Source organism: Xyrauchen texanus, chromosome 29 (genome assembly GCF_025860055.1).
Source record: "Xyrauchen texanus isolate HMW12.3.18 chromosome 29, RBS_HiC_50CHRs, whole genome shotgun sequence".
Classification (NCBI taxonomy): Eukaryota; Metazoa; Chordata; class Actinopteri; order Cypriniformes; family Catostomidae; genus Xyrauchen; species Xyrauchen texanus.
The window spans coordinates 40,129,516-40,141,169 of NC_068304.1; the positions used below are offsets into that span (position 1 = coordinate 40,129,516).

Here is an 11,654-nt window from a genome sequence, read left to right on the forward strand (position 1 = left end):
GTTTGTGTTGTTTGTGAGTGTGTGTGTTTGTGTGAGTGTGTGAGTGCATGTTTGTGTGTCTGTTTGTGTTGTTTGTGAGTGTGTGTGTGTTTGTGTGAGTGTGTGAGTGCATGTTTGTGTGTCTGTTTGTGTTGTTTGTGAGTGTGTGTGTGTGCATGTGTGTTTGTATGAGTGTGTTTGTGTGTGTGAGTGTGTGAGTGTATGTTTGTGTGTGTGTGCATGTGTGTGTGAGTGTATGTTTGTGTGTGTGTTGTGTGTCCGTTTGTGTTGTTTGTGTGTGAGTGTGTGCGCGTGTGTGTGCGCATGTGTGTGAGTGTATGTTTGTGTGTTTGTGTGTCTGTTTGTGTTGTTTGTGAGTGTGTGTGTTTGTGTGAGTGTGTGAGTGCATGTTTGTGTGTCTGTTTGTGTTGTTTGTGAGTGTGTGTGTTTGTGTGAGTGTGTGAGTGCATGTTTGTGTGTCTGTTTGTGTTGTTTGTGAGTGTGTGTGTGCATGTGTGTTTGTATGAGTGTGTTTGTGTGTGTGAGTGTGTGAGTGTATGTTTGTGTGTGTGTGTGCATGTGTGTGTGAGTGTATGTGTGTGTGTGTGCATGTGTCCGTTTGTGTTGTTTGTGTGTGAGTGTGTGCGCGTGTGTGTCTGCATGTGTGTGTGAGTGTATATTTGTGTGGGTGTTGTGTGTCTGTTTGTGTTGTTTGTGTATGAGTGCATGTGTGTGTGTGTGTGTGTGTGCCGTGTGTGTGAGTGTATGTTTGTGTGTGCATGTGTGTGTGTATGTGTGTGTGTGCATGTATGTGTGTGTGTGTGTGTGTGTGTGTGTGTGTGTGTGCGTGTGTGTGAGTGTATGTTTGTGTGTGCATGTGTGTGTGTTTGTGTGTGTGTGTGTGCATGTGTGTGTGTGTTTGTGTGTGTTTGCACCATGTTTATGCTACATTGTGGGGAACAAATGTCCCCACAAAGATAGTAAAATATGATATCACCTACTTTGTGGGACACAGCCAGCGGTCCCCATGAGGGAAATGGTTTATTAAACATAAACAAAAAATGTAATTTGAAAATGTAAAAATGCAAAAAGCTTTCTGTGAGGGTTATGGTTAGGGGATAGAAATGATCATTAGAGCTGTATAAAACCCATAAAATGCATGGAAGTCTATGGAGCGTCCTCAAAATATATAAAAACAAGTGTGTGTGTGTGTGTGTGTGTGTGTGTCTCTTTCAGCTGAGCTGGCCAGCTCCGAGAGACAGGGTGGATATGTGTATACTGGCTGGCAAAAACCCTTTTGTAAGTATCCGTCAGAACAAATGTAATATTTCACCATATTGACTGTCCTCACTACCTCAAAGTGTGAATAATGTATGTGAACTTACAGAGTTGTAATCTCTTGTGTCAGGCTTGTATTAGATATTTCTGGAACTCTCTATCCTCCTTTACACACTCTTTTCCTCTCTACCTCAGACCGAATGTGCCAACTTCATACGAGTTTTACACAATTATAATCGGACCCACGTCTACGCCTGTGGCACTGGAGCCTTCCACCCCACCTGTGCATTCTTGGAGGTCAAAGGTCACAAAGAGGCAAGGGCTGATGTGTTGGTATAGTACATATTGAGTGTGTGAATGTATTCAGAGTTTGGTTGACTTAAGTTATTCTACAGTGTTTATTTTAAGTAGTTCCTTCTGTATGATAAACATATTAATGATAAGTGTTTTGCAGGACTGCTGGCTGCACCTCCACAGCAACAGCGTTGAATCTGGCAGAATGAAATGTCCTTTTGATCCACGGGCAACTTTCACCTCAGTACTGACAGGTGACACCGAATCAAATATATCTTCCTTCTCATTTTGTTCAAGCTGAGCAAACTTTGATCAATTATAGCTATTAGCCATATGAAATACACTTCCTACCAGACACAATATAATCTCCAGTTAAAGACCTGAATCAGGACGGTTTTCCATACAACCAAAATGAGATAATAACACAAATCCACAGGCACAGAGCGGGTGGGTTGGGTGGAGGTCCAAACAGCAAACGATATCTGAAACTGACATTTCAGAGTAATTCTGAATGCATGATCTATAAACACCTCTTGCTTTTCATGCGTACTCCAAAGACAGGATCTCGTTTGTTTATGGAACATCAGATCCCAGTAGGGATCGCATACAACATGTGAAGGATAGTGAACAAAGCAGAAGATAGTTTATTGTTTATTTGTGTCTGTTACCACTGCTGATCATCTGTAGTAAACGTGTTTGTTACAGTCCGACTGGCAGCAGCTCTGTTTACGCTGAGACGCTCCCTTTCTCTGTTTTCAGATCAGTATCTGTACACTGGCACGGCGTCTGATTTCCTGGGGAAGGACAGCACATTTAGCCGCTCTCTCGGCCCGTCCCCTGACCAGCAGTACATCCGAACGGACATCTCCGAGGACTACTGGATCAACGGTCAGTCTTTTCTACCGTTTCAGTCCAATAGACTCATGCAAACACATGCTAACTTATGCTAACACATGCTAACAGAAATAGACTGTAGCACACAGCTCTACGATATAGTGTAATATTGGTTCACTATATAAATAAAACATCGGTTTGTAGTTGTTATAAAAGCACATTGGTTGGGAACTAGTTTTCGGTGGCTCTCTATTCATTTATTCATCGCAATCAAGCATTTTTTGTACGAAAAATGTACGAAAATGTATTGCTTTTCAACATTTTGAGAGCTAGACAAATGAAGTGTCTTGACAATGAAGTTAATGTTATAGATGCAATGATTTTCTAATCAAAAACATTTTCGGGACCAAATTAATTAATATAACTTCATTAGCATAACAGATAACAATGAATCGTAGCGCAACTGCTGAAAGGAGTCATGCTGATTTTGAAACTGAATGATTGACAGTTGATTCTCCTCAGCGTAGTGCGGCTTTTAAGAGTCTTACAGCATATAATAGTGTATACTGTACATAAAAAGAAAAGGAGTCTTAGAGAAATAACTGACAATGTCATACGGGCCACTGAAAATGTAAAACAGGCCAGATTAAGGGGGTTTGGGTATCTCAGCGAGTATTGACGATGACTATCACACCTGGAGTCGTGAGTTTTAATCCAGGGTGTGCTGAGTGACTCCAGTCAGGTCTCCTTAGCAACCAAATTGTCCCGGTTGCTAGGGAGGGGAGAGTCACATGAGGTAAACTCCTCGTGGTGGTGATTAGTGGTTCTCTCAATGGGGCGTGTGGTGAGTTGTGTGTGGATCGTGGAGAGTAGCATGAGCCTCCACATGCTGTGAGTCTCCGCGGTGTCATCCACAATGAGTCACGTGATCAGATGCGCCGATTGGCGGTCTCAGGCAACTGACACTTGTCCTCCGCCACACCGATTGAGGTACAAAATGAATAGAAAATAGCATAATTAGTCACCTTTAAGCACCATAAATAGAACTGTCTCATTACACATCTGTTGCTGAACTGTTCAATGTTTTAAATGGACTTACGTGGATATTTGTTGGCGAACGTGGAAAAATGTGGTTTTCTTATCATGGGTTCCAACGGCGCAACGGTTCCTAGAACTCAGTTGGCAGGTAAACGATTGCCAGAGAATGTGTTTTTGGATATAATCTGAGCTTTTACTTGCCAGTTTTATGACTTGGGTTTCTAGCCCAAATGTTGAGTTCGGTTTCGAGATGCATTTTCTGAGTCCAACGCATCCGAATTAGCTTTTACTTTCCATCAGTTTTGCACTGATGGAAATCTGGCAACCATATATGGCTGGTATAGTCTACTTTTTTAAAGCCACCTGACATTGTGGGCTTTGGTTGTCGGGGAAATCACAGAGCCAGTGCGATGTAGGCAATCTTTTCACTACGCCCTAGCCGGACTCCTGAGGTAAATTACTTGATGCTATTCAAAAACGTAAGGACGGGACACACTCGGTTTTGATGGACACTTCTCAAGGCCAATGGAGCTACTTGTAAAACAGATGCACAATTCAAATAGCAGGAAGAGGACATTTGGCCTCCATTGTCAAAATTGCCAAAAGTGGATAAACGTGTTTTTCAGCGATGTCATTAACTCAGCTCAAGACTTTGAGATATAGCCATAAAAAGTGTCAACTAGCTCATATACATAATGTTTTGGACCTTGGCCCTCTTAAATATGTTTAAAAAGTATTGCACACTCTAAAAACTAAATGTCATACAGTACAATATACCTTTGGCTAATGCACTGGCAGTGCTAGAATTCTTCTGCTTAGTTTGGATGATAAGAGTTATAAGTTTAATCCTTAATAGACATACTTTAAATCACTTGAGTTACCACCCAGCTGCTGGAGCTCAATATAATGCACTTTTTGTCTTCTCATTGATGTCTTTGGTCCATGCTCGGCTTCCTCTTGAGTCCTTGAGCGTACAGTGGCTGATGTTAATTAATGGAGGTTAAACCCATAGATTTCCTACATTAAACATCCATTAAATGTGTGCTGTGAGCCCAAAAGGAAATGCCTACCATTTCCTCTAAACAGTACGATACAGTTTAGTCTTTTAAGTAAATACTCTTAATAGGCTTTCCAAACTTGTAGACCTTGTAAAAGGTTTAGTGGATTAGTAGATGTTCTACATGAAAGCTGACCAGCTTTTCTCTCTTTTGTCCCCACAGAGGGCAAGTTTATTTCTGCCCATCCCATCGCGGACACCTACAACCCGGACGATGACAAGATTTACTTCTTCTTCCGCGAGGTGTCCCGCGACGGGAGCACTACGGACAAGAGCGTGCTGTCTCGTGTTGCTCGGATATGCCAGGTAAGGCCTGTCCTCACACCTCTTGATCAGAGAGGAACTCATCTCACTGATCTGTGTCTTCCCCGGCGAATAAGAGTAAATGTGCCCCTCTCTGGGAGGGAAGGCTTCCTGGTGCGTTCCTCTTGATGTGATCAGCTGAAAGTGGATGAAAACACTCTTGTCATAGCAGAGGTCTGGCTATGTTGTTACTGCCCAAGTCATTTTTCATTTTGACAGAGGAGATCCCTTGTGTGGGGAAATACATTTGTTATCCTCCCATTCCATAACAGGACATCACTAGAAAGGCCAGAGGCATTATATATATATATACTATCCATTTATAAGTCAAAAACCCCTCACTGGAACACGAGACTGGTGTGGCACACAGGTGGAACTCGCAATGTCCAGACGGCGCTCGGCCCCACCCTGCTCACCACACAAGCGGTTGCACAAGTTCCTTAAGTAAATACATTTAAGTACTGGGATACCTGGAAAATTTGCATGATTTGTTGAAAAGAGCTTAAAAGTGCTTGAAATTAACACAAAAAATTCTATTCATTTAGCATGCCTGAGAAACGCATTTATTTTCCACATATCTTTGATTATATTCAGGATATATCCCACTCACAGTGTACATTTTTGAACCACAAAAGATTGAAAGGGGCCATCGGAATGACATGAAAAGCAACCAACCACAGCTCGTTTTGGATCTGTCTGTCTGTCTGTCTGTCTTTCGATCTACGTATCTTGATCGGTCGGCCAGTCTATGTGTCTGTCGGTCCGTCTGTCTGTCGAACTATCTATCTTGATCTGTCGGCCTGTCTGTCGGTCCATCTGTCATTCTGTCTGTCGAATTATCTATATTGATCGGTCGGCCGGTCTTTGGGTCTGTTGGTCCGTTTGTCAGTCTATTTGTCGAACTATCTATCTTGATCGGTTGGCCGTACTGTCGGTCTCTCTGTCTGTCTGTCTATCTGTCTGTCTGTCTGTCATTCAGTCGATCTATCTGTTGGTCTGTCTATCTTGATCGGTCTGTCTGTCTGTCGATCTATCTGTTGGTTTTTCTATATATCTTGATCGGTCGGGTGGTCTGTGTGTCTGTTGGTCCATCTGTCTTTCTGTCTGTCAGTCGATCTCTCTGTTGGTCTGTCTATCTATTTATCTTGATCGGTCGGCCGGTCTGTCTGTCTGTCGATCTATCTGTTGGTCTGTCTATCTATTTATCTTGATCGGTCGGCCGGTCTGTCTGTCTGTCGATCTATCTGTTGGTCTGTCTATCTATCTATCTTGATCAGTCGGTTTGTCTGTCCATCTGTCGGTCTGTCTGTCTGTCGATCTATCTGTTGGTTTGTCTATCTATTTATCTTGATCGGTCGGCCGGTCTGTGTGTCTGTCGGTCTATCTGTTGGTCTATCTATCAATCTTGATCAGTCTGTCCATCTGTCGGTCTGTCTGTCTATCTATCTATCTTGATCGCTCGGCTGGTCTGTGTGTCAGTCAGTCTGTCTGTCTGTCTCTCTGTCAGTCGATCTCTCTGTTGGTCTGTCTATCTATCTATCTTGATCAGTCTGTCCATCTGTCAGTCTGTCTGTCGATCTATCTGTTGGTTTGTCTATCTATTTATCTTGATCGGTTGGCCGGTCTCTGTGTCTGTTGGCCTGTCTGTCTGTCTGTCGATTTATTTGTTGGTCTGATTATCTATCTATCTTGATTGGTCGGTGTGTCTGTAGTTCTGTCTGTCTGTCGATCTATCTGTTGGTCTGTCTGTCTATCTATCTTGATCAGTCGGTTTGTCTGTCGATCTGTCTGTCTGTCGATCTATCTGTTGGTCTGTCTATCAATCTATCTTGATCGGTCGGCCGATTTGTGTGTCTGTCGATCTATCTGTTGGTCTGTCTATCTATCTATCTTGATCGGTCTGTGTGTCTGTCGGTCCATCTGTCTGTCTGTCTGTCTGTCTATCTATCTATCTTGATAGGTCTGTGTGTCTGTCTGTCTGTTGGTCTATCTATCTATCTTGATCGGTCTGTGTGTCTGTCGGTCCATCTGTCTGTCTGTCTGTCTATCTATCTATCTTGATCGGTCTGTGTGTCTGTCGGTCCATCTGTCTGTCTGTCTGTCTGTCTATCTATCTATCTTGATAGGTCTGTGTGTCTGTCTGTCTGTCGATCTATCTGTTGGTCTATCTATCTATCTTGATCGGTCTGTGTGTCTGTCGGTCCATCTGTCTGTCTGTCTGTCTATCTATCTATCTTGATCAGTCTGTGTGTCTGTCGGTCCATCTGTCTGTCTGTCTGTCTATCTATCTATCTTGATCGGTCTGTGTGTCTGTCGGTCCATCTGTCTGTCTGTCTGTCGATCTATCTGTTGGTCTATCTATCTATCTTGATCGGTCTGTGTGTCTGTCGGTCCATCTGTCTGTCTGTCTGTCTATCTATCTATCTTGATAGGTCTGTGTGTCTGTCTGTCTGTCGATCTATCTGTTGGTCTATCTATCTATCTTGATCAGTCTGTCCATCTGTCGGTCTGTCTGTCTATCTATTTATCTTGATCGGTCTGTCCATCTGTCGGTCTGTCTGTCTATCTATTTATCTTGATCGGTTGGCCGGTCTCTGTGTCTGTTGGCCTGTCTGTCTGTCTGTCGATTTATTTGTTGGTCTGATTATCTATCTATCTTGATTGGTCGGTGTGTCTGTAGTTCCGTCTGTCTGTCGATCTATCTGTTGGTCTGTCTGTCTATCTATCTTGGTCTGTCGTTCCGTCTGCTGGTCCTTCTGTCTGTCGATCTATCTGTTGGTCTGTTTATCAATCTATCTTGATCGGTCAGCCGGTCTGTGTGTCTGTTGGTCGGGCTGTCTGTGTGTCTCTATGTCTGTCTGTCGATCTATCTGTTGGTCTATCTATCAATCTGTCTTGATCTGTCAGTCCGTCCATCTGTCTGTCCATCAATCTATCTGTCTATCGGTCTTTCGTTCTGTCTGTCCGTCTTTTTAAAATAATTTAATGCAAGTCTGTGAACTGTCTGGCTGCAAATATTAAAAACCTGTCAGTCATTAAGATTCCTTGATGTTGTAGACTCAGCCTCAAAGGCTAAATGCTTTAAGATTCCGAGCTCTATGGCAAAATTCTTGGTCTGAAGCAGGCAGGTTGTTATAGCTTTAGGAGTTTTTGTGAAGCTAACCAAAGCCAGATTCCTCACTGGATAACTGGCCTAACACTGGAGAGGGCATCTTTGAAGATGAAAGCACTTAGAAAACACCACTCCTAAACCTCTTTTCAGTCTTTTTTTATCTTCTCAAGTGTGTGTGTGTTAATCAACAGGGATAATGGCAGAGGCGGAATATGTTTGCTGCATTAAGTGGAAATAACAAGGAGATTCATTTAAGTGTTCTCAGCATGTCTCCTCGCTCTAAGACCTCTCATTACTAAAGATATGTTAAACTGGTCTTGGAGAATTCACGAAGAGGGTCGTTATATTATAATGATATTATAATTTCTTTCTTGTTTGTCTCTCTCTGTGTATCTGTGTGTTTGTGTACCACTGTGTATACCTTGTGGTTTTCCATAGTCTCAGTCTTAATTGAACAAGTCAGTCTAATAAAGGGCAGATGGGTCCAGCTCTATTCAATGTGTGCTTGTTTTATGAAGCCTATAAAATAAAAAGTTAAGGTTTCTTATAATGATAAACATGTGCATTCAGAATCAGGTTATTAGAGGACCATGTGTGTGTTTGTTTGCAGAATGACGTAGGGGGTTTGAGAAGTCTTACTAACAAGTGGACGACGTTCCTCAAAGCAAGACTTGTGTGTTCCATTCCTGGACCAGATGGGGTGGACACACACTTCGATGAGCTACGTGAGCGTTATCTCATCGTCCCATTTCACTCTCTCTAACAAACAACTTTTCTTGTTTCATCATGTTTCTTGGCATTATAAAAAGATGTTTCATGTTGTGTGTTTGTGTGTTACAGAAGATATCTTTCTGCTTCCCAGCAGAGATGAGAGAAATCCAGTAGTCTATGGCGTATTCACCACCACAAGGTAAGTCCTGGCTCCTGCAGCTATGTTATTAACATTTCAGTGTTAGTCTGGGTACAGTTGCTTGAAATGCATTCTGAAACTTTTACTAACTGTTGATTAAACGTCATATAAGATGTTGCATGATTATGAGTCGTGCAATGCAAGATGCTCATTCTCTTCCTGTTGAATTCAGATGTTTAGTTCTGTTGTGTGTGTGTGTGTGTGTGTTTGTGTCTGTGTGTGTTTGTGTGTGTGTTTGTGTCTGTGTCTGTGTGTGTTTGTGTGTATGTCTGTGTGTGTCTGTCTGTGTGTCTGTTTGTGTTTGTGTGTGTGTGTGTAATTGTGTGTGTGTTTGTTTGTGTGTGTGTGTGTGTGTGTCTGTTTGTGTGTGTGTATGTCTTTCTGTGTGTGTGTGTGTGTCTGTCTATCTGTGTGTGTGTGTGTGTGTGTGTGTGTGTATGTGTCTGTGTGTTTGTGTGTATGTGTGTGTGCGTGTGTGTGTGTGTGTGTGTGTATGTGTCTGTCTGTGTGTGTGTGTCTGTCTGTGTGTGTGTGTGTGTATGTGTTTGTGTGTCTATGTGTGTGTGTGTGTGTGTGTGTGTGTCTGTGTGTATATGTGTGTGTGTGTGTGTGTGTGTTTGTGTGTCTGTGCATATGTGTGTGTGTGTCTATGTGTCTGTGTGTGTGTTTGTGTGTCTATGTGTGTGTGTGTGTCTATGTGTGTGTGTGTGTTTGTGTGTCTGTGTGTCTGTGCATGTGTGTGTATGTGTGTGTCTATGTGTCTATGTGTGTGTGTCTGTGTGTGTCTGTGCATGTGTGTGTGTGTCTGTGTTTGTGTGTCTATGTGTGTGTGTGTGTGTGTGTGTGTGTTTGTGTGTGTGTCTGTGTGTGTGTGTGTGTCTGTGCATGTGTTTGTGTGCATGTGTGTGTGTGTCTGTGTGTCTGTGCGTGTGTGTGTGTGTGTATGTTTATGTGTATGTGTGTGTCTGTGTGTGTGTGTGTTTGGACTCAGCTCTATCTTTAAAGGATCAGCTGTGTGTGTCTATAACATGAAAGATATACGAGCAGCGTTTAATGGGCCGTATGCTCACAAAGAGGGACCAGACCATCGCTGGGTGGAATATGAAGGCAGAATCCCTTACCCACGACCGGGCACCGTTAGTATCACTCTGCCTCTCTCTTTCACGCTCTTTCATTCTCACTTTGACATTCTATAAAAAAAACAAATTCTCATGAAAAATCATGTAGTGTCACCTAAAGGCCCTATTGACTCTATGAAGAGTTTATAACATAGCCACTAGAGGGAGACATAATAAAACATAAAGGTGCCGATATACTTAAAAATGCATTTCACACCAACACAACATCCATGAGACTGTCAAAGGCAGTTTGAGTGTACTATTTTTGTAATTACTTCCACATGTGGTGTCATATATTCTAAATATTTTAATGCATATTTTTTCAGTGCCCAAGTCAGACGTTTGATCCTCATATTAAAACAACTAAAGACTTTCCAGATGAAGTGATCAATTTTATACGAGTGCATCCGCTCATGTACCGCTCTGTGTACCCGGTGACGGGCCGACCCGTTTTTACTCATGTCAACACAGAGTTCCGGCTCTCTCAGATTGTAGTGGACCGTGTGGCAGCTGAAGATGGGCAGTATGCTGTGATGTTCTTGGGTACAGGTAATGATAATATTTAACTGTCACATTTGACAGTATTTTGGGTTATATTTGGCACGCAAAACCAGGTGGAAAATGATTATTATTTGTATTACTGTAAAAATAATTAATGAATTATCCAATTAGGTAAACTTGATATACTAGGACAACTCTTGTGTGTTTATATGCCAATTAAGGATGCATTTATTTTGTGAATCAACCAGCAGATGGCAGTAGAGCTTATTGATTTGAGACAGACAAATGAAGGCTTACACATCTCCATGTGTCTATACAGATACAGGTTTGGTCTTGAAGGTTGTCAGCATCACTCAGGAAAACTGGTCCACAGAGGAGATCATCTTAGAGGAACTTCAGGTGTGGAAGGTAAAGGTCACATACAGATGCAATAACACTGATGGATCAACAACAAAATCATCACAGGAGTATGGTGTTAATTATGCAGAATTGTCTTCCTTTCAGCACCCCTCACCCATCCTGAGCATGGAGATTTCATCCAAGCAGGTGAGAGCAGACGTGTATAAGCTTCACAACAAGTCTTCTGCTTTGGAATACACAGAATATAATTCAGATTCACATAAAACTTTTACTCAATAAATGCTCCAGAACGTTAAACGGCGGCGAGCTGTGGTCTCACAGTCTTACACACAGTCATATAGAGTGTGGAGCTCTTCTCTACAAGAAGGTTATTGAACATCTTTAAATGTATCTGGAGAAGAGCCTGCTGTAGATTAAACTGTGTCAGGACTCACTCCCAAATAATCATGTATATCTTCATATACTGTATATGTTTGTGAGTGTGTGAGCATGTGTGAGTGTGTATGTGAGTGTGTTTGTGTGTGTTTGAGAGAGAGTGTATGTGTGTGTGAGTGTGTATGTGAGTGTGTTTGTGTGTGTTTGAGAGAGAGTGTATGTGTGTGTGAGTGTGTGTGTGTATGTGAGTGTGTTTGTGTGTTTGAGAGAGAGTGTATGTGTGTGTGAGTGTGTGTGTGTGTGTGATAATGTGTGTGTGTTTGTATGTGTGAGAGTGTGTGATAATGTGTGTGTGTTTGTATGTGTGAGAGTGTGTGAGTGTGTGTGATAAATTGTGTGAGAATGTGTGTGTGTTTGTGTGTGTGTGTGTGAGTGTGTTTGTGTGTGAGAGTGTGTGAGTGTGTGTATGTGTAAGTGTGTGTGTTTGTTAGAATG

General features: G+C 42.3%; 1 protein-coding gene across 5 annotated transcripts in view; it reads left to right on the forward strand.

The window, feature by feature from the left end:
* The window catches only part of LOC127622734 (semaphorin-3D-like), a 49,500-nt gene that overhangs the window by 16,860 nt on the left and 20,986 nt on the right, over nucleotides 1-11,654 (forward strand). For all 5 annotated transcript variants that reach the window (XM_052096796.1, XM_052096797.1, XM_052096794.1 and 2 more), the window contains 11 exons: nucleotides 1,216-1,278; nucleotides 1,453-1,572; nucleotides 1,712-1,805; nucleotides 2,311-2,439; nucleotides 4,644-4,786; nucleotides 8,506-8,620; nucleotides 8,736-8,805; nucleotides 9,797-9,941; nucleotides 10,250-10,472; nucleotides 10,744-10,832; nucleotides 10,929-10,970. In XM_052096796.1, the coding sequence (XP_051952756.1) occupies nucleotides 1,216-1,278; nucleotides 1,453-1,572; nucleotides 1,712-1,805; nucleotides 2,311-2,439; nucleotides 4,644-4,786; nucleotides 8,506-8,620; nucleotides 8,736-8,805; nucleotides 9,797-9,941; nucleotides 10,250-10,472; nucleotides 10,744-10,832; nucleotides 10,929-10,970 (1,233 nt within the window). The remainder of the gene's footprint in view (nucleotides 1-1,215; nucleotides 1,279-1,452; nucleotides 1,573-1,711; nucleotides 1,806-2,310; nucleotides 2,440-4,643; nucleotides 4,787-8,505; nucleotides 8,621-8,735; nucleotides 8,806-9,796; nucleotides 9,942-10,249; nucleotides 10,473-10,743; nucleotides 10,833-10,928; nucleotides 10,971-11,654) is intronic.